Source organism: Artibeus jamaicensis, unplaced genomic scaffold, assembly GCF_021234435.1.
Source record: "Artibeus jamaicensis isolate MK-2021 breed Jamaican fruit bat unplaced genomic scaffold, CSHL_Jam_final contig_233, whole genome shotgun sequence".
NCBI lineage: Eukaryota > Metazoa > Chordata > Mammalia > Chiroptera > Phyllostomidae > Artibeus > Artibeus jamaicensis.
The window spans coordinates 45,054,520-45,076,236 of record NW_026521486.1 but is presented as its reverse complement, the minus strand read 5'-3'; the positions used below and the strand labels follow the sequence as shown (position 1 = coordinate 45,076,236).

The 21,717-nt window shown below is 38.4% G+C and overlaps 1 protein-coding gene across 1 annotated transcript in view; it reads left to right on the top strand.

Annotated features, from left to right (window-relative positions):
* NELL2 (neural EGFL like 2) overlaps positions 1-21,717 on the top strand; it is a 334,594-nt gene that overhangs the window by 221,786 nt on the left and 91,091 nt on the right. The window contains exons 15-16 of the mRNA XM_037162321.2: positions 17,017-17,139; positions 19,100-19,195. Coding sequence (XP_037018216.2) covers positions 17,017-17,139; positions 19,100-19,195 — 219 coding nt within the window. The remainder of the gene's footprint in view (positions 1-17,016; positions 17,140-19,099; positions 19,196-21,717) is intronic.

The following is a 21,717-nucleotide window of genomic DNA, read 5'->3' as shown; positions in this document are numbered from 1 at the left end:
TTCTGTGCATCTCTATAACCAGTGAGAACACACTGTTGATTTAAAACAAAACTATATTGAAAAGACTTACATTTCAATGCCAAAAATAGCTAAAAGCAGAATGAATACATAACACTTGAATGTACTAAGTAATAAATGTACTTTATGTTTGGCCTTAGCTTTTAAATGTTTATTTAGCAAAATACTGCCCAAAATATGGAGGCAGAAATTTTTATTGGATTGACAAGAAAAGCAGTTCTGAATTTCATAAAGCAGTCACCAGGGAGATGGTATTGTCAGCAGCAGTAATTACAGCAGGTAATTGTGTCATTTACCCTGTTACAGGCCACTGAATGTGACGAGCATGGGACATACCAGCTGTCACACCCTGTTAGCTTTCATGCTCTGGGATTTACAAAATCACACTGGGACTCACTCTTAGTGAATGAAAGGAAAACAAAAATAAGCAGAGATGAAAAACTATTGCAGCTTTCATAGAGAGACTTTTCTAGAAAACAAAAAGTGTAAATTTCTATGAAGTTGAAAGTCAACATGAGCATTCTTCTCTTTCATGTTTAATTCTTACAGTCGAAGGCTGTTGGACTGGCAGTAGATGTAACTAAGATCCAGTCCTGCTGTTTGTTAACTCTGATGTTAGATAAGTCATTTGAGCTACTTGAACCTCAGTTTTTCCATGTGGTTAATAAAAAAATTAGTGAAGAGTACAATCTCCAACGTCCAATTTCCCTGGGAAAATTCTATGTTTCTACCAGGAATAAACTCTTGGTTGCTACAGATATGCCAGTGAACAAAGTAGGGTTTCTGCCCTCATGAAACTTTCATTCCAATGAGGATAGACTCTAAGTACATATATAAACAAGTTTATGTAATTCTGTGTCCGCTAGGGGCAAATACTGTGAAGAAGGAATTCAGGTGAGGACAGGCTGTGAGATGGAGCCCCTCTGAGGAGGTGCCCTTGGAACCGAGGCCTGAAATTAGTGAGCAGATGAACCATGAAAAAGTGGGTTAACAGCATCTCAGGAGGAGGGGACCACACAATGTTTTGTCTGTTTAAGGAAGACAGGCCGGTTGGCTGGGAGTTGGAGAGAGGTGGAAGACGGCTTTAGTTGGGGTGCACTGTGTGCATGGGAGGACTTTGGGTTTTATTTGAAGGGGGAAGAGAGTCCAGGCAACGGGTGGGCGCCAGAGGGATGCCATGAGCTAGTTTAAGTTTTGAAAGAATCTGTCTGCCGTATGAAATAGGAAGGTTACTGGTGGGTATGTTTGTACTTTAACAGAATAGACTCATGTGTTGTGTGGTCACTTTTAAAGATCATGTCATTTCAAACTTAGGGGGAAATGTTTTTCAAGAGATGTTGGAAAAGAGTTATGATGACAATTGAGATGCTTTTGATAATTTTCTATGTTTTTAAATTACCTTTGATTCATTTTACCTTAGATGTAGAATTGGCAGAAATAATTACAAAGGAGGAAAAGACGCTAACTTCATTTGTGCTGGCATGCCTGAGTTTTCAACCCAATTCAGGAAAGACTTTGAGATGTAATAATGTATTGCTAAATTTGATTAAACACAGATAAATGAGTATGTTTCTAGTTATTTCTTCTCTGAAATAGTTGAATAGGGAGAGGAGAGGTCAGGAGTATAAATTCAATTAGACCTACAGAAAAGCCTTTCGTTGTGCATATTCAGTGTTCAGGCCAGAAGCTTCTTATAACATTTTAGATGGGTTTTTTCTCCCTTCTCTTGGAGTACCATGCCAAACGGATCAGTTTATTAATGCATGAAAACATTCAACCCACAAACATCAATGGAGTGGCAGGTCCCAGTCAGGCATTCTGCCAGACGCTCAGGGGCGCCTGCAGAAAATGCGGCACTGACCATATGCTTCATGAGGGAGTCAGGGGTCTCCACTTAAAGCTGCGCTTCCATGGCCCACCTACACTCTGTCCTTACTTAGACATCCAGGGATGGCTAGGAAGTTGGTTGATGCCCTTTATGGTAGGGCTAACTCCTGTCTAGCCCCTCTTTGTTATGTCAGTTGGGGAATAAAAACAAAACTCATCTTCCTTGTCTCCAAGGAGATCATGACCTAGAAGCAAAGATTGGTAAGAAAACAGCCAGCCGCAACCCAGGGAGTTCAGGGCTGTGATAGAGGGGGCACAGCAGGCCACATTCGGCAAAGGTGCTGAGCCACAAAGGTGATGAGGTAGGTAGTGGCAGAGGGGATGGGGATTTAAAGTAAGAGGACAAATCACTCTCTTTGCTGTATACCTTTCTGCTCCCAAAACAAATCTGTGATTCATGTCAGTGTTGTACTGTTCCTAACATTCAGTTACTGAGAAATATATATGGCTGAGCGATTTCCACCTCTTCTAGGGGATTCTCTTTCTCAAAATTTTCCAGTCGTGATTCCATCATTTTGTTTTTCTCAGCTCTGGGGCTTGTAAGGATGGTCAGAGTCTACTTTCAAAATAATCATTTTGATTTAGCGTGTTAGTCTGTTCAGGCTGCTGTAACAAAAGTACTGCAGCTGAGTGGCTTAAACAACACAGTTATTTCTCACAGTCTACAGGCTGGAAGACCAGGCAGGGCACTGCAGATTTGGTGTCTGGGGAGAACCTGATTCCTGGTTCAGACAGCCTTCATCTGGCTGAGTCCTCCTGTGGTGGAAGGAGTAAGGCACATTTTGGGGTCCTTTTTATAAGGGCACTGATCCCATTCATGAGGGCTCCACCCTCATGATTAATCACCTCCCAAAGGGCCCACCTCTGAATGCTATCGTTGGGCTTTAGCCTTCAACATATGAATTTGGGGGGCACACACATTCAGTCCGTAACATTTAATTTATAATTTTGTCTTGTTGTACAATGAGTTTGGGTAAAGAATGGAGAATGCAGAGGCCAGATTAGAAGGCAGACAAGCAAAACCAGTCAGTGGAGAAGGGGTCAATCTGCCATTAAGGCCCAGGAGGCTGGTGTTACCCGCTGTTCCTTGGCAACTGCCAATCTTCCCACTTCACCTTCCTGCTTTCCTCCTTTCATTCCACTTTACCTTTAAGGGACAATGAGTGAATAGATTTTATCATTTGTGGGTAGCTATGGGGGACACACTTAAACAACACTAAAAGAGGGAGCCTTCAGATACACTTACTTGTTAGTTGTACTAGATCAAGGACCCCAGAGAAAGGAGGGGGGAGAAAGAAGGTGGCAATGAGGGAGGAGCGGGCAGAGTTGGAAGAGGGTAGAACAAGAGTGGTGAAGACAAAGAACAGGTGTTCTCCCCAGAGTGGGACATGACTGATGGTAATTAAAGTATACACTTGCACTCTGGGAAGATTATAAGTTACAATTAGAAAATGTTTAATTGATATTATGGAATAATAAAAGTGGAATGAGTAAGTTGGAAAGGAGTGTAAATAAAGCTCACAATTGGAAAACAAGGGCAAGAAGCTGAGATGTAAGAAGGCAAATAGTGAAACAAGAAGGGAAAGGAAAGAAAATCAGGACCAGAATTCAGCTGTTCCTTAAGCTACACAGGTTGTTTTGAGGTCAAATTTCTATGCACATTCAAGCAGCCATCTGATTGAGATCCTGGAGGCCAAAGGCTTAAGGACAAATAATGGGGAGAAGGGAGGGGTTGTCAGCTTGCCGAGGGGAGGTACTCAGGATTCAGGGAAAGTGGATGCTGAGTGGGCAGGTTAGAGCCTTTCTCAGACTCCTGTGAACACTGGCGGGGATTCCTGCAGATGGGCACTCCCCTTGGTGAGGAACAGAGAGCAAAGAATTACCGCCTTTGAGGGGACTCATCTAGTAAAAGTGAGTGATTCAGAATGAGGTTCGGAATAAAAGCCATTTCAAATTCTTGAAAATCATATATTGTATAAAAAGAAGAGGCACTCTAACCACATCATCAGAAGAGAAAATCCTTTTAGGATTTAAAAAATACGGCTTTCTAAATGATAGAATGAAAGGTTTTACTATACTCTGAAATTGATTCCTACCACTCAAGGAACTAAACAAAACACAGGAGCGAATTCTTCACCAACTTGCTACTTATTATCTATATATTAGCACATATAAGGTATACACATACAAATATACACATATAATACATTCACACACATACATGCATATATATGTACACACATAAAGAGATGCACTTATGTGTATTAATTTTTGCAAAACAACATGTATAAATGTCTGAAGGCAAGGATTCTGTTATATTCATCTTATAACAATCACAACTCTTACATAAGCATGGTAGATCTTAACAGTTATTTATAAAATCAATAAGACATTGCAAATAGACATTAAAGGATATTAAATCTAAAGTGTCAGAAATAAATGAAATATTCTGTAGCAAATGGCACAGACAGAAGCATGATATAAAAGTGTACAGCAGATATTTGTATATACATGTTTAATGTTTTATCAAGGACATTGAAGACAAAAATATAAAACAGTTTGTAATAAAAAAGTCTTGCATTTTGTGTGATAGAGACTCAAATAACATGCTCTAACAGAGATAAATTTTGTAAGTTCATTTTTGAAATTAAGTTTACTTATACGTGAAACCTACAGAGAAAAATAAACATACAAAAGAAACAGACTCATAGACACAGAGAACAGACTGACGGCTGCCAGAGGGGAGGGAGCTGGGCGACTGTGAAGAAAAGAGGAAGGGATTGGGAGGACAAACTGGTAGCTACAAATATTCATAGGGATGTAAAGTATAGCAAAGGGAAAAAGTCACTAATATTCTAATAACTATGTGTGGTGCCAGGAGGGTACTGGAAACATGGGGGCGGGGATACTTGGTAAAGTATGGGATTGTCTAACTACCATGTTGTGTACCTGAAACTAATACAAAATAATATTGAATTTAAAGTGTAATTGAAACATAAAATTAAGTCCCCTAGTGAAAAGGTTTATGGCACTCCTTGCCCCATAGTTGAAACCCTTTAAAATCTGAAAAATCATTTAATATTCTGCAAGTTGGAAGATAAAAGGTTAGGCAACATTGTCTGCTACAAGTGTGCAAACCTTCTAAAATGGTCTAAAAATGAATTCAAAATATTGTCTAGGTTGGAGTACTTTGGTTGTTTTTCTTCAATTATCATATACTTCAGAAGTTCCCTTTTATACAGCATTTTATCTTGTGATACTTTTTACTGCTGTAGTTTGTTGAATATTCTCTCTAATCTTCTTTTTATAGGTATTAAAGCAGGCAGGCCTTAGACTGTAGATAAAAGGATAGATCACATGGGGTTATGCGGGGGGGGGGGGGGTGTTCTTCAACAGCAGAGGTTTTTACTAGCTTAGTGAAAGCCTTTTCTTTTTTCATATAAATATCAATAAAGGGAAAAACATGTGCCATATTGAATTCAGGGGCAGCACTTAATGAAAACATAGGCACAGCAACCTTGACTTTTTGCCTTGGTGAAGTTAAAGGTCACAATCTCTTAAGCAATATGTAGGCGCTGCTCTAAGTGTCAAATCCCAGGTATGTGTTGCATAGATTTTTGATGAGTGCAATGAACTTCAGATGTATAATGCTGTGAGAAATTGAAAATGTTGGTGTTTGTACAGGTTGAAGCCAGGCCATTATTCATTTGTTCACATTTACCATGTGCCTAAAATGTACAGGAGTTATGGCAAGAACTGACGATTCAAAGATCTGTAATAAAAATTCCCTGTTTCAAGGAGAAAACTGATAAATAGAGGGTGGATAAGAGAATTAATAATGCCCGACAGTGCAATCGGCTGCTGTTACACTAACTCATGAAGCACGCACCTGCACGAGGGCTATTCTAAACGCTTTTCAGACCTCACCTCACTTAATCCTCCCAACTCCATACAAAACACACAAATCTGTAATCTCTTATCTAGAGTTTTGAACTCCCAAAAGTCCAGACAGCTGTGGAAATTGAATGTTTGTTTTTAAAATTTATTCGATAGCAAAGTTTAGTCTGATGTAATGCTTTTCTCATCTTTATCTGATTTTGTATGAACAGTCACACTTTTACTACTGAAGTGTTTTTGATTACTGAGTGCTGACACAGATCCCACTGGAGATTTTACTCTTGTACTGTATTTAGATTCATGTAACAGAGAGAGAGCTGTGATTTAGAGGAATTAAATAATTTTGTCCAGGGTTTGACAGCTAATAAAAGGGGTCAGGATTTGAACTGAGGCAGCCTGGCTCAAAGTCCTTGATCTTAACTACTGCACATTCTGGCTTTCAAATCTTGTGATACTGTTCAGCACAAGGCTGTATGAGCTCTGTGGGTACATCTAAATTAGGCTGAGAGTTTTTTTAATGTTTTCTTTATTTTTTTATTGTATTTATCCCCCTTATCCTCTCCGCACCCCCCCACAATCACCACACTGTTGTCCATGTCCACGAGTCCTCTTTTGTTTGCTCAGTCCCCCACTCCTGCTGGCCACCCCAGAGCTGTCAGCCTGCTCTCCACCTATGAGTCTGCCTCTATTTTGCTTGTTAGTTCAGTTTGTTCATTAGATTCCACATACAGGTGAAATCACATGGTGTTTGTCTTTCTCTGCCTGGCTTATTTCACTTAGCATAATGTTCTCCAGGTCTATCCATGCTGCTGTGAACTATAAAATCTCCCTTTTTATGGCTGAGTAGTATGAAGGAGGTATTGTTTGATCTGAGTGGGAAATGAGTAGGAAAGTTAGGCAAAGAAAGAGGGGAAGGACTTTCTGGGCAAAAAGCAGAAATATATGTGAAATATACAGGGGTTGGCTGGCGTGATCCTCAGCCTTTAGTAGAGTCTCAATGCATGACAATAAAAGGATGCAATGGGGGAGTTGTCAATGGTGCAGTTTGGTAAGAGCAAAGGTCGTGATGAAAGTCTTGATAAGTAAATGGTACCTTCATGGCTTATGAAAACAATGGGGTGTCCCTAAAAAAATCAAGAGAAGATTGAGAGGAGAGAGAGATTTTATTTGAAAAGTTACTCTGATAATTATTTAGAGATGGACAAAGCTGGGGCAAAGTTGTCACCATGAGGCTATACAATAATCATAAGGAGGTGTTTTCATGCCCAAACTTGGGCAGCCACACAGCAGTGGGGATCGAGATGGGGAATGGAAATGTGAACTGCCAAGGAAGCAGAATCCAGGTAAGTGGTCCCCCAATGTGGTGTGCGGGAGGATGGCAAGAGGAGTCTTTGTTGGCTCCCAGATTCCTGGTCTGAGAGGAAGAAAGGTTTAAACATAGTTTTAGTTGTGGATTCATCTGTGGGTGTGAAATATGAGGGTGTTCTTTCCTGGAGGGTTTTTTGTGAAGTTGTGGATAATGGTTCTAGGCAGAGAGCAAGAGGATGAAGATGGAGCAAGCATTTGAATAAAGAGCAGGACAGCTGCTGAGGGGAATGGAAAAGAAAACAGGAGACACATAGGACTCTCGCTATAGACTAACTCGAATATTTTGCAGAGCAGGTCTCTGCATGTTAGATTGAGTCACACTTCTTGGTGATCGATTTTACCTCTGTAACAAATAGTCAGTGGAGACCAATTTTCTATCAGTCATTGTGATGGATGTATAGGGCAATTAATAAATAAGCCCCGAGGGTTTACCATAAGAGAAAGATTTTGAATGGGGAGTGTTTACTCAGTTTATTGTTACCATCAGCAGAGGAAGTCAAATTTCCTATATGATCTTTATTTTTATAATTGATTTCTTAATTCTGTTGTCTACTTTCCCATAAAAACCGAACAAAACAAGAATAACAAAATCCCTAAAAGTAAGAAGCACTCTAACTTATATTCAACTCACTACCATCTTGCCAGTTACCCAGATCTGAAACCTGAGTTGTTTTATATGCCTTCTTCTCCTTGGCTTAAATATTGATAGAGTGGGACCATCCGTTCAATGTCTGAATCTGTGCCTCTTTCTCCATCACTGTGTTCATTCTATGTCAGGGCCTCTCTTTGACATGGTTTTATTCCACAAAAGCATAGGAACTGGGATGTATAAAGTGAATGGGACACAATTCCTTCCTTAAAGGGATTTGAATCTTACGACTTTCTTGCTAGCTTCCCAACTACCCTTCCCCATGCCCTCTAGTACTTCCTGATGTTGCGCATGTGCATTACTCAGCAGAGTGCTTGGCGGTTAATAAGCATTCAGATTCTGTCTGCTTTCTTCCCCTCCCCCTTTCCTTTCTCTGCCTCCTTAACTTTTGCGTCACTTCTCAGTGTTGCACTGACCCCTGTCTCAAGTCTCAGTAATAATGCAATCTGACTCTGAGAGAGAAGAATGAACGAAAGATTACAAACAGAGAGAGGAGTGCTATCTCACTGACATGAGGCACCCATTTTGCCAAGGAAACATAGTCTCGTCTTATCTACACATTGCTGTTGATTTCCCTCAAATCTCCCTTAATCTTATCATGACACCGTTTATTGTACCCCTGGAAGTGGCTGTTTATTGCCCACCAGACAAAATCATGTTGTGTTCTTGACCCTACCCACACTTACTCCTTACCACGCCCTTCCAGTCATCTCCTGGGGCAGGTCAGACACCTCCCGGTCCAGCCACACCCTCTACTTTTCTCTGTGTACTACAAGAATTTTGTTGCCCTACAATGTGTTCAGACAAAATTAATTTCATTAAACACAAAATAAAACAAAAGTTTTTGCCATGAAGTCATAGTATAGATTAACTTATAAAATTATTGTAAAGGTACAGAGGAAATTAGAATGTGCTTTTGTCATTAAAATTCTTGATTAAATAAGGATTAGGAGAGGAGGCTGAGCCTATCATTGAAAAGACTAGAAAATAAACCAAGCATGTCAGAGGAAAGCACTCCGAACAAATTTCTGGTTGCCAAACAAATTGAAGAATAACAAAAAGTCAGTATTGAGTTGGTGTGGTCAGTGAACAGGAAACTTGGGTAGTGAACAAAACATACTTAGGTGTTAAAACTGAGTTTCCGTGGGTTTGCTGCTAATGTGGGCATTGAACAAAATTAAAGTATAATTTCTTGTACTTTATGAGCGTTAAAAGTATATTTCTGTTAAAATGACATGGTAGCAAATAGATTTTTCTCTGTAATAGTGAGTGAATAAGGTAATCATAAGAAGCAGAATGAACAGATTTGAGTAAGTATGACAGCAAGCATTTTTTTTCTTGATGTAATCATTGAAAGTAATGGGGTTTTAGAAACCAGAAAAATGCCTCCAAATGCCAAACCACTACAGCTGAGGAAGGGGAGGAATGAAAGAGAGAGAAGGAAGGAAGGAGTTCCATCTGGGAATTGTTGAGTGGTGCTATAGGACATTCTTTAAACTCAGTTTGTACTCACTTCGAAAGGCTCTGCTGCAGAACAATGATCTCGTGATCATGCTAAGGAGCAGAAGACAAGTCCTAAGGGTTGTTTACTTTGGTAGAACAGAGGTGGCATCTTTCGTCTGAACACTCACAGTTGTTGCCATTTTCTATAGAATAAAACCAGAGGTCTTTGTATTGCAAACCTGTGGACAGTCATGTTCTGATGCTCTTCACAGGCCAATGCAGACAACTACGTATTTACTTTGGTGGGGACAAATGTGAATGAAATTCATGGATGAGCTTCTACAAAAACCCATTGGTATCTGAAGGCAGTATTTCTGGTCTACAGAATATAAGGGAAAAATGACTAAGCAGCTGTTGATTTTTAAGATAAACCACCTGTAGTTTGATGGTGTTATTTTAAGCTCCTCAAATTTAATTTACACTTCTGTGAGCTTCCTTGCTCAAAAACTTAAACAGTCTTAAGTCTGAGGGAGCCTGTTCTCAGGTTTCTAATAATCAGATAATAGTTAAGACCAGAAGTAGCTTGTTGCTATGTCTATAGCCATCTCCTGCCACATTTGCAGAGAGAATTTATGCAGTGTAAAATCTTCCAGGAAACTCGGTGGTCAGGAAAAGTGGAGCAGCTTTCTTTGTAGAACTTACACTGTGTAATAATAGCTGCTGTTTTCCCAACATTTCTAGATTTGGGTGGGAGAGTAGAAGATGCATCATAGACAATACAGTTCTTGTGGCTGAAGAAATGCATCAGGGGAAAAGAAAGATTCTTGAAGGGCAGTGGGTTAGCTATGGCAGTTTATTATATTCTGTTACCAGAGGAGTGGGAACTCCTGTATAAAGGTGTCAGCCAGAGGGTTGGGGATATCGCCGGGGATGTAAAGCAGAATCCAGAAGCAGTGGATGCTTACCAGGGCTGGACTGCTGGTATTGGAGGAGAGCACTCTCAGACATTAGAGCTGTCTGTTTGCCAAACTGCATTAATGTTGAGCTTCCAGGGGTTTTTAAGTTGGGAGAATTAGTGCTAGGATCCCAGGTGTTTGTAGTTGATCATATTGGATATTTTCCTTTACTTTTAAACACCTGTCTCAACCGTGTTGCGATCATGTATGTTACAAAGTATGTGCTCCATACAAAGCACGGTATTGTAGCTTCCATTGTTACAAATCATTTGGGTTCATTCAAATTTGTAACAGCCTCAAGATCACAAAGACAAAAGAGGTGAAGTCCAGGATTGCTATTTCAGTTTGGATTCTACACTTACCCCCCCACACGTAAAAAACTGTCCACGTGAAATGTCCCATTCTTCATGCGATCTTCTTGAATTCTCACCTGACTACTCAGCCAGAAATGACTTTCTCCTTTGATCTTCGCAACCCTCTGTAAAGAAAACATTTGTATTTCTCATAATGAAGCCAGTACTAAAAACATGTGTTTTGGTCGTATCTTTTAAGTAAACTATAAGCTTTTTGAGAGCAGCTACTGTTTATAGCCACCTTTTTATCCCAAGAAGAAGCTAATATACAATAGATATTAGAGAAAATTGTATTTAATTGAAATGGTGATATATTTAAATAATTGCTTTTACTCATATTTTTGTAATATTTGCATTTTGGATCATAGTGCAATTCTTGATGAGAACATGTACTATGTGTATTAATATCTGTTTTGAAGTTATAGTGAGAAGAGCTGTGTGAATTTTAGAGTGACCACTTTGTGTTGAGATAGTACATTCATTTTTGAAACAGATAAATATTAATATCAAATGTAAAACTCAATTTACAAATGTACTCAAACAAAAATAAAATAAAATAAAAACTCAATTTAAGTTCAACTGTATGTATTATGACTGTTGACGTGTCAGGTGTGGAGTCTTAAAATGTTTTTTTTCTTTTTTTTTTATTATTGTTCAAGTACAGTTGTCTCCATTTTCCCTGCCCCACCTTCCCCCACCTCCCATCCTCAGTCCTACCCCACTTTGGCTTTGTCTATGGGCCCTTTATACATGTTCCTTGATGACCCTTTCCTTCTTTCCCCCAATATTCCCCTCTGCCCTCCCCTCTGGCTACTGTTAGTTTTTTATTTCAGTGTCTCTGGTTATATTTCACTTGCTTGTTTGTTTTGCTGATTAGGTTCCACTTATAGGTGAGATCACATGGTATTTGTCTTTCACCGTCTGACTTATTTCACTTAGCAGAATGCTCTCCAGTTTCAGCCATGCTGTCATGAAGGGTAGGAGTTCCTTCTTTTTTTTTTTCTTTCTGCTGAGTAGTATTCCATTATGTAAATGTACCACGGTTTTTTGATCCACTCATTTACTGCTGGGCACTTAGGTTGCTTCCAGCACTTGGCTATTGTAGATCCACCTCAGAACAAAAGACCTACACAGATTGAAAGTGAAGGATTGGAAAAAAAAAACATTTCAAGCAAATGGGTACGGAAAAAAACTGGGGTGGCAATACTTATATGAGACAAAAGAGATTTCAAAACAAAGGCCATGAAAAGAGACACAGAAGGATACTTCATAATACTCAAGGGAAGAATCCATCAAGAAGACACAAACATTATAAATACATATGTACACAACACAGGAGCACCCAAATATATAAGGAAAATCTTGGAGGACTTCAAGAAAGATATGGACAGCAACACAATTATAGTGGGGGATTTTAACACCCCGCTGTCAGTAGTGGCTAGATCTTCCAAACAAAATGTCAACAAGGATATCGTGGCACTGAACAACTCAATAGATCAAATGGACTTAACTGATCTATATATAGAACCTTGCATCCCAAAGAAACAAAATACACATTCTTTTCAAATCCACATGGAACGTTTTTTAAAGATTTTATTTATTCACTTTTAGAGAGGGGAAGAGAAGGAGAGAGAGAGAGAGAAATATCAATGTGTGGTTGCCTCTCATGCCTCCCCTGCTGGGAACTGGCCTGCAACCCAGCCATGTGCCCTGACTGGGAATCGAATTGCGATCCTTTGGTTCACAGGCCTCAGCTCAGTCCACTGAGATTCACGAGCCAGGGTGAAAATATTTCATTTCTTAACATTCTAGTTAATTAAGGTTTTGTTATGGTAATTTTCCTCTTTGCTTAGTTTCCTCCTCTTTAAGTATTATTATGTATGTATTTTTGGTGTGTATTTAGGTATATAACTTAAAGCAAAGTTTAGGTTAAGTTAGACATTTGGGATCTTTTTTTTAAAGATTTTATTTATTTATCTTTAGAGGGGAAGGGAAGGAGAGAGGGAGAGAAATATCAATGTATGGTTGCCTCTCCTGAGTCCCCTGCTGGGAACTGGCCTGCAACCCAGGCATGTGCCCTGACTGGAAATCGAATCGCGATCCTTTGGTTCACAGGCTGGCGCTCAATCCACTGAGCTACACCAGCCAGAGCTCACATGGAACATTTTTAAAGATAGACCAATGATCAAGCCTCAACAGATTCAAAAAAATTGAAATCATATCAAGAATTTTCTCAGTCTACAAGGACTTGAAACTAGAAACCAACCTCAAGGAAAAAACTCAAAAACATTCAAACTCATAGAGACTGAATAGCATGTTATTAAATAATAAATGGGTTAATAATGAGGTCAAGGAAGAAATCAAAAAGTTTCTGGAAACAAATGAAAATGAACACACAATAGTCCAAAACCTAAGGGACACAGCAAAGGCAGTCCTGAGAGGGAAGTTCATAGCGATACAGGCCTACCTAAAAAAGATAGACACATTTCAAATAAACGACCTAACCCTACATCTACAAGAACTGAAGGAACAATGACAAACAAAGCCCAGGAGAGTAGAAGGAAGTAAATAACCAAGATCAGAGCAGAATTAAATGACATAGAGACTAAAAGAACAATTCAAAGGATCAATAAATCCAGGCGCTGGTCCTTTGAAAAGATAAACAAAATCGACAAACCTTTAACCGGACTCATCAAGGAAAAAAGGAGAGGACCCAAATCAATAAAATCAGAAATGAAAGAGGAGAAATTACAATGGATACCACACGTATACAAATGATTATAAGAAATTACTACGAACAACTATATGCCAAGAAATTTGATAACCAGGGCGGAATGGACAAATTTCTAGAAAAAAATATAATCTTCCAAAACAGAATTAAAATGGTTCTAGATACATTAACCTACCTAGGTCAGGAGTTAATCACTGAAACTAAGTGATTAAGTATTATTGTGATGCATAACATCTGCATTTTGATGTGAACTCAGGAGTGCATATTACTTTTTTTTCTGTAGGGGAATTTTACTGTATTGACTCATCACTGGTATGAAATCCGTTTTACATTATATGTAAAGCAACAGAGCCAACAAATTACAGTGCACAGGAAACATCTTCGCCTGCTGTCTCTATAAGATTACTGATTCTGTGTAGTGTTCTGTAGTGATTGACACCCTCATTACTTTTGTTTAGCACTGCTGGCTGATAGTGTTTTCCGTCTATCTGTTTATTTTTTTCTCCATTTTATTTCAATTTGAAACTTGTAGATATGGATATGATTACATTTGGATTAAAATAATGTGTGGGTATTTTTCATGAAGATGGATTAGAAAAGCACTCGGTTTTAGTCCCAGCCGCTCCTTGGTCTGTCGTGTCACATAATGAAATTTTACGAGGATGTGAGAATGGCACTGATTCTTATGAGCTGGTTCAGAAATCTCAGATCTGAAATGTCTGCTTTTCAATGTATGTGAAATAAAACTTGTAATTCATTTGTTATTGCATCCTGACGTGCTCTTCTTGAACATTGGAACATAGTATTGATTTACATTGTAGTGTATACTTCCCTCTTTTCTTTATTATATTTAATTTTACTTCTTAGATGTTGAAAAGCACTGGAGGAAGTATTAAAAATGGAGAAGCTGGCAGATGGGTTGGTGGTGGAGTCCCCAGGGATATGTGAGGCAGGAAAGGGCGAGAAGTTGACATTTGACCAGAACTGGACATGGAGGAGCAATAATGAACCATTTATTGGGGTGTCCTTATAAAATATTTGCTCCTTGCTTCATTCCCATTCTGTGTTGTGAAGGGCTATGAAATTAAAGTAAATTCCTCTCTGAGATTACAGCATTTTTAAAGGATCTTTCTGAGGTTACAGTTTACTTTATAATTATAAGTGCAATCAACTTTAAGTAGTATGCAAAAATTTTAAAGTGATATTGTAAAGTAATTCATCTTTTCTGTTTTCAAAATATGTCCTTCTATCTTAACTAATACCTGAACTAAAAATAAAAAACACCACCATATTGAAATCAGTGAAAAACAATGTAGGTTTCTAATAGCTTTCTACTTAGCATCTGGTCCACAATTGAACAAATTAAGATTGATATGAATGATGATGGCAGAGGAAATAGGTTCTAGCTTTCTTCATGTGGTCATTCATTCTTTTAGTCATTTATTCAAGAAACCTTCTTTGAGTGCTGAAATTAGCACAAGGAAAATTACAAAATTCTTATCTAAAAATTCACAGTCCCATAAAGGGCTTAATGCTGGAGGGCCAACGAGAAGTAGACAATTATGATAAAATATAATAACAGCCTTGTATACTGTGCTAGGTAAACAGACAGCAGCCCCTAACTCTGCAGGAGACGGAGAGTAAGTCATATAAAATGTGACATTTCAGTGGCATCTTTCAAAGTGATAAGAGTCTCCCAGGAGAATCATAGGGCAGGCTCTTCAGGCACCAGGAACAATATGTGTAAAGGCACAGAGGTAGTTAAAAAAAACTTGAAAACTGTCTTTACCCTTGAATTGCTTAGGAGCAGACTCATTCGTTTCAGTGACCATGAGAGTGACAACAGAAAAAACCAAATCCCAGGTCATGTAATTTTTTAATGTTTATTGAACATTATCATACTCATGACTAGATGAATCTTGTTAGGCCCTACCCCCACCCAGTCAGTATCATCTAATTAAGAAAACAACCAAGAGAGGGATGAAAACAGCATCCAATCAATCAGCAGCTGTCTTAAAAGGGTTTATGGCTGTCCGTGTAGAGATTTATAGATTGCCTGCTGCACTTCGAATTGCACTGGGAACAAATTTGGTGGCAGATGTGGATTTCTTTTGCTTCAGGCAGCTGAACCAAAGGTAGGTGGGCTGCCCATTCTCATCCCTCTGAAATTTTACAGTGGTTCAAGGTAGCCCCAATTAGGAAATCCATGTCTAACCCAGATGTTTTCTAAACTATCATCAATATATATGAATTTATAAAAACTATGAAAGGTTCTGATACTAGATAATCGATGTGAAATTTTATATGATTTGGTAAAAATACAGCCAGGAATTTGGAGAATAAATGATCTCTTCATGCTGTTACAAAACTTTATAAAACTAAAGGAAATCTCTTTCCTCTGAAAAATTATTGGCAATAATCTCTAAGATTATTACCGGGCAATAGTTAAAACTGTCATAGCTTTGTGCTTGTATAACATAGAATTGTTATCAATATTTTATCAGTTGAAAAACATCTAATTTCAACTGTATATGCCCAAGGAATTTTTTTCAAAGTTCCAGGCATATTACTGTTATAATATATTATCTGGAATACTATATATACTGTCTGGACTACAAAGTTCCAAAATGAAAGGTAATTATTTTTGTTTGATGGATTACATTATAGTAAATTAATGGCTTGATCAATGTAAGTAAATTAAAATATATATTTTTAAAATAATATTTATGAGAGACTGAGTAATAAGTAGAGATTTTGGGTGACTTAACTAATTTGTATATATTTTCTCACATATTTTGTTTGTACTCATCTTGATTTTGATATTAGATCTGTTTTCTTTCTCCTGTACACAGTACTTATTCTTTTTCTTTACATTTTTGCTGAACACTGAGCTGGAATTCTGAAGTTGCAGTATTCCTGTGAGCTCAGGCAGAGTGTGAACTACTTCAACACTCCAAGCCACTACTGACTTACCTTTCAAGTGCTGCCAGTGATGTTGGTTTGCCTCCCTTACAAAAAGTCCTGGGAGGAACAACTGCTTCCATGGCTATAAAAATGCTGAGTTATATGCAGTTAAATGGAGTATCACATTGATTGGATAAGGTTTATTTTTGCTTATGTTATAAAGACAGGTTGGTCTTAGCAGAAGTATGATGTTATCTTTGCAGAGGGAGGGAACTTACTCAGGAGGACAAGTATTTCCCTAGCAGTTTGCATGTGCATCTTTATGCCTGTGAGTGTGGATGTGGGTATTAACTGTGCCTAACTCCCACAGCTTCAGCTCCATTATCCTGGAGGTCAGAATTCACAGAGCAATAGTTTCACATTCTTTTCTGTTATCCTTCTCATGCTCCAGGAAAGACGTAGGTGGCAGATGTATTTAATGAGAATAACGTCCTGAATGTTCACCACAGAGCCCATACACAGCTGGCCGTGAGATGTACTTTTGAGAACTGATCCCCACCCTTGCTTATTCTCTCTTTCTACTCCTTCCTATTATTGGTGGGCCTTTTGTTCAAATCCTTTTGTATTCAAGCTCTGTGTATCTGTAAACTATGCATGTACTTCAAGAGGAGTATATAATACTTTAAGATATGGTATTCGTTGTATGTAATCTGTGTATATCTGTGTTTGAAAAAGATACTGTAGTAACCAAGATGCAGGTACAGTCTGAAAATTCATCTCTGAGTAACAAAATTATCTTCCTCATTTCAGAACACGATGAGTGCATCACAAATCAGCACAACTGTGACGAAAACGCTCTATGCTTCAATACTGTTGGAGGACACAACTGTGTTTGCAAACCAGGCTATACTGGGAATGGAACCACGTGCAAAGGTAACAGGTTTCAGTGCCAACACCTCTTCCATTACAATAACGTCACCCAGCTTTACATCCCTCCACCTCTTCTCAGCACTGTCATCTACCTTCTCTGCTGCGTTATCCACAGTCATGGAGAGCTTTGCAGCGTGGCTCATGGCCTTCCTCCTGGCTGCGTCAGTATTTAAGTGGCCAGACTGCTTAACAACTTTGACTGTATGTTCCTGGACCTCAACCACAGTGGTTTCCATCTCTGTTCCTCTCTAGCAGATCACATCCTGGCCATTGTTTTACAGAACACCCCCACCTTTGAAATCTTAAGGTTCAACATTTTACTGTCTGAACCCAGGTGCCCCTGCTCCCAGCTTGCCTACTCTGTTCCTTCTGCAACTCTTGATCTTCACCTTCCTCTCCATCCCGTTTACTAGTTTTCTCCTAAATTCGGATACTTCTTTTTGAATTTCAAAATTGACAGCTTTTTTTGTTTTTTAAAAGCAACACATTCTACTGTGAAATATCTGGATTTCAAGTCAGTCTCTCAGTTTTTCTTCTCTGTTCTCTCTCTTGAGCGGCTGATAATTAACTGGGAATATTGGTTCTCTACATTTTACAGTTTCCCATTTTAGCTCCTTTGTTAATACCAAGAAATAATTCCTTTAAATGTCCTGTTGAGGTCAGGTTTTCATTTCCACCAGGGAATATTCCAACAGTAGTTTACTACCATCCATTAATTCACTCTAAAAATGCCCTCATTTCCTTCTTCAGATGAGCTTACCTCCCTCTTCACTAGGGAAATAGAGGTTCTATTTCAGAAACTCTACCAACTCCCATAAGACAAAGTCCATATTCATTATTATGTCATATAGATTTATTTTTGATTTGTCTAATTTAGGTGTTTTAAGCTTCAAAATGGCCCATTTTTCAAATAGACTCTGTCCATCATCCTGGAGTTCACTAACATCAATTTGCTACAGTACTATGGGGGTGGATAACAAGGGTTGGTTGTTACTGCAGTGACCCAGGAACATGGATGCAGGTAGGAATGGGCCAGAGGATTACCCTGGCTGGTCAAAGTCTGTGGACATCTTTAATCTAGAGTATTGTGGAGAATGCCTTGCCCCACTGTCTGTAACAGGCTGGCTTAATTCATCCACGCCAGACCTTGCCAGGCTGAGAAAACAGCCCCTGACCCTTACAGAGCCAAAGAATAAGCTGAAGTGGACATGGAAGCTTACAAGGGTGCTCAGCCTCGTATGTCTTGTTTTTCTCATCTTCTTTGAAGGCAGCACATCTGCCTTCAAAAGATCACCTTTGCAATGGCTCAGGCCTTGACTCTTTTTTCTGCTCACTTGCAAACTCACTCTAAGACCAGAGGCTATGCAGGTCTTTTGCCCTTGATCCTGGATCCTGACCTCTCCTTCCCAGGGGAATGCAAGACTGATGAGCACTTTAGCAAATTCTTCTTTCTATTGGCAAATTTGGCACCAGGACTGATTTTAAACTTTTTGAAAGATGGGGCATTTCTCTAACATTTTGTTACTTTGGCCAGTGTGTAAAATGATCAGAGCCTCATAGGATTTAGTTATTTTCTATTTCCTTATTCTATTCTCTAGATAGTGGTTTGTTCCTTAAGAAAACTAATGAGGATCACTGCCATTTTTTGGGTTCAAGTTCAAGCTGGATTGTTATAATGATGTGAAATCCCGATTGTAATACATCTTTTGTAGTGCAAAACATTTTTTAAAATAGAAAGTTTAGTATTTTATTTTACAGGTAAAAAATTGACATTGGAAAGAACACTGTTTTACAAATGGCGTTGAAGTTTCTTACCTGTATGGAAAATATTGTATGAATACAATTAGAATAGCATTTATAATTTGATGGCCATATCTCCAAGGGAACAAAGAAAAGCTAGACTTAGAATATCGTGAACTAGTTACTTCTAAAGTGCTAAAATCATGTACCTGAATCATTCTAGCATTTTGCAAAGACGGCTGTAGGAATGGAGGAGCTTGTATTGCTGCAAATGTGTGCGCCTGCCCCCAGGGCTTCACTGGGCCCAGCTGCGAAACAGGTAAGAATATCATTCCATCTTCTAGCAAATGAATTTTTACACTAATGGATAAAGTAATCCACGAGGAAAATAATGTTTCAAGTGGGATCTCAGAGCACAGCGCTATTAATAAGGAAGTGCTAGGAGGTTCCAGCGATGCATATTCACGGGTATTTCCCCAGTCACTCTAAGGAGGTTTTGCAGCTATTATAACTAGAAGCATGTTAAATGTTTTCAGAAGGATATGTGGGATTGTGCAGGATTTTATGCTTCATAATTTATTTTATTCATTTACAGCCTGTTTTTCCTGGAGTTCATTTGACTATATTAAAGCATAGACTTCCATCTTATGGCCAACTCACTTCCTAGGACACACTGCAAGAATTTTTAATTTTTACCAAGCCCATTCAATATTCACTTATTGTTTATTTACAACGTATTTAAGGTTTTCTACTTCTTAATCATTCCTCACTTAAGTCCATTCTACTTACTCTTTCTGATGGATGCTAATACTAGAAACTATAAAAAGTTTTAAATACACATACTTTATATAGAGCTTATGACCCAGAAGATGCTTCTTCAGTTGAAAATGTACCTTGAGAATAAAAAAGTGCTTTGCGTATTAGGTCCTAATTAAAACTATGTCAGTAGTAGTTTTGGTTGCTTTGGGTTGAGTGGGTTCTAATAGCCAACGGCTTCCAAAAGCCTGGTTATAATCATTCAGAGAGAGCTGCTGCCGTCAGTGCCTGGTGGTTGCCACCCATGGTGCTTTCCATAAATCTCAGTACAGTAGAAGCAGCGCATGTCTTGCCTTGATTCCACTTGCAAAGTCATCCGCTTTAATAAAAACACTGACTGATCAGAATGTGAGACAGAAAATGTCCTGCTCCATTTGAGAAGTGAAAATTTCACTGAATAGCTCACAAAAGGGTTTGCATCACTAGACCATTTCTTTCTATAAGTACCTCTATGTGGTGTTTTTGAAACTTCACTGACTAATTGGTTACTAAGGTCTCTGATAGAAACACATAGTAGGTGTCTTTGATTGGTGGAACTCTTTCTTAAAGGGATCGCTTCCTAAATCAGGAGTTCCCAAGCTTGTTGTGCATGTGCCTCACCCATAGGGCTTATGAAGTTGTTAAAAAATACAAGTTTTTGGTAATTAACTATCATAGGGTTTGCTAGATCAAAACCAGGTCCTTTCAACACAATGGTTCTGCGTACTGTGATCTCCAGTAGCACATCTGTGCACATTGAAGTACACTGCGGACCTTGCATCAGGTGGCTATGTTTTCTGAACACAATGTTTTGTACTCCCTCAGGTGCAGAATCAATACTGAAATACTGGCTTTTTCAGAGCATTTCATTGGTGTGCAATTTTGAAATTAAAGGTTGTCCCATAAAATTGGGAATGATTAATGGCCATGCCCAATTCTGCATATTATTCTTCTACCATGATTCAAAAAAGAATTATGTGATGAGTCTTAAAATCTGGAGTGACATAAGATTAATTTAAGCAATGTAAAATTTAATACCAGTGTTAAAAATAACCCCAAGGAATATTTATCTTTCTCTATTTAAAAAATATTCTTGAACTTCCAGCCTATGAAAAGATGACCCAGTGGTACTCTAAGTAGCTGTCTATAACAGCCTCAGACTTTGAGAAGGACAGATGTGGGATCCAGACCTAGTTCCACCATTTACGTGCTTGCATGTGGCCTTGGGCAGGTTATGTAACTTTTCAGTGTCTTGTACTCCCCATACATCAGCTTATTCTTCACAAGTCTCCTCCAGGGTAGATATTATCTCCATTTACATATGAGAACATTGGGTTAACAGTGATTAGTATTTTTCTAAGATCACAGAATTAGCAGCTTAATACAGAGATCTTTCTACTCCTAAACCCAGGCATTTTATCTATATTGGTGCTTTATAGAGTTTCGACTAACATCCTTCTAATGACAGAGGAGAGAAATTAGCTTCATCTAAGGAGGTTCCAAAATGGCCCACTGCAAGGGTAAATAAAATTTGTTCAAAACACTATGTTTTATCTTAGTAAGATAAAAAAATTCATTTATTTCTAGTTTATAATATATGAAAATATTTAACTGACATACTTTGAATAAAGTTGGTGCTTTAAAACATTTGGTCATAGTTTATTTCTGCTTTCTGGGATCTCTTGGCTCAAGATCAGATTTCTCTATTTGAGAAGCAGGCATTCCTGCCTCTTACCTGGGAAAAGGCAACACTACTATTTGCCTCAAAGCATCTGTCCCAGTTATTGCTCCATGTTAGCTCCTGACCCCTGAGCTTCCAACATCATCACTTTTGTTGGTGCAGTTATAAATTGAAGTTGTGCCTTTTAAAAAATAACTTTAGATAAGAAGAGGCTCATGCAAAATAATTTATTCACTCATGCATTTGAAAATATTTATTTAGAATATGTTATATATCTAGAAACAAGATAGAGCAGTGAACAAAACATATTCTCTGTCTGCATGAAACTTATGGTCTAGGGACTGTGAAAAGGAAAAAAATAGATA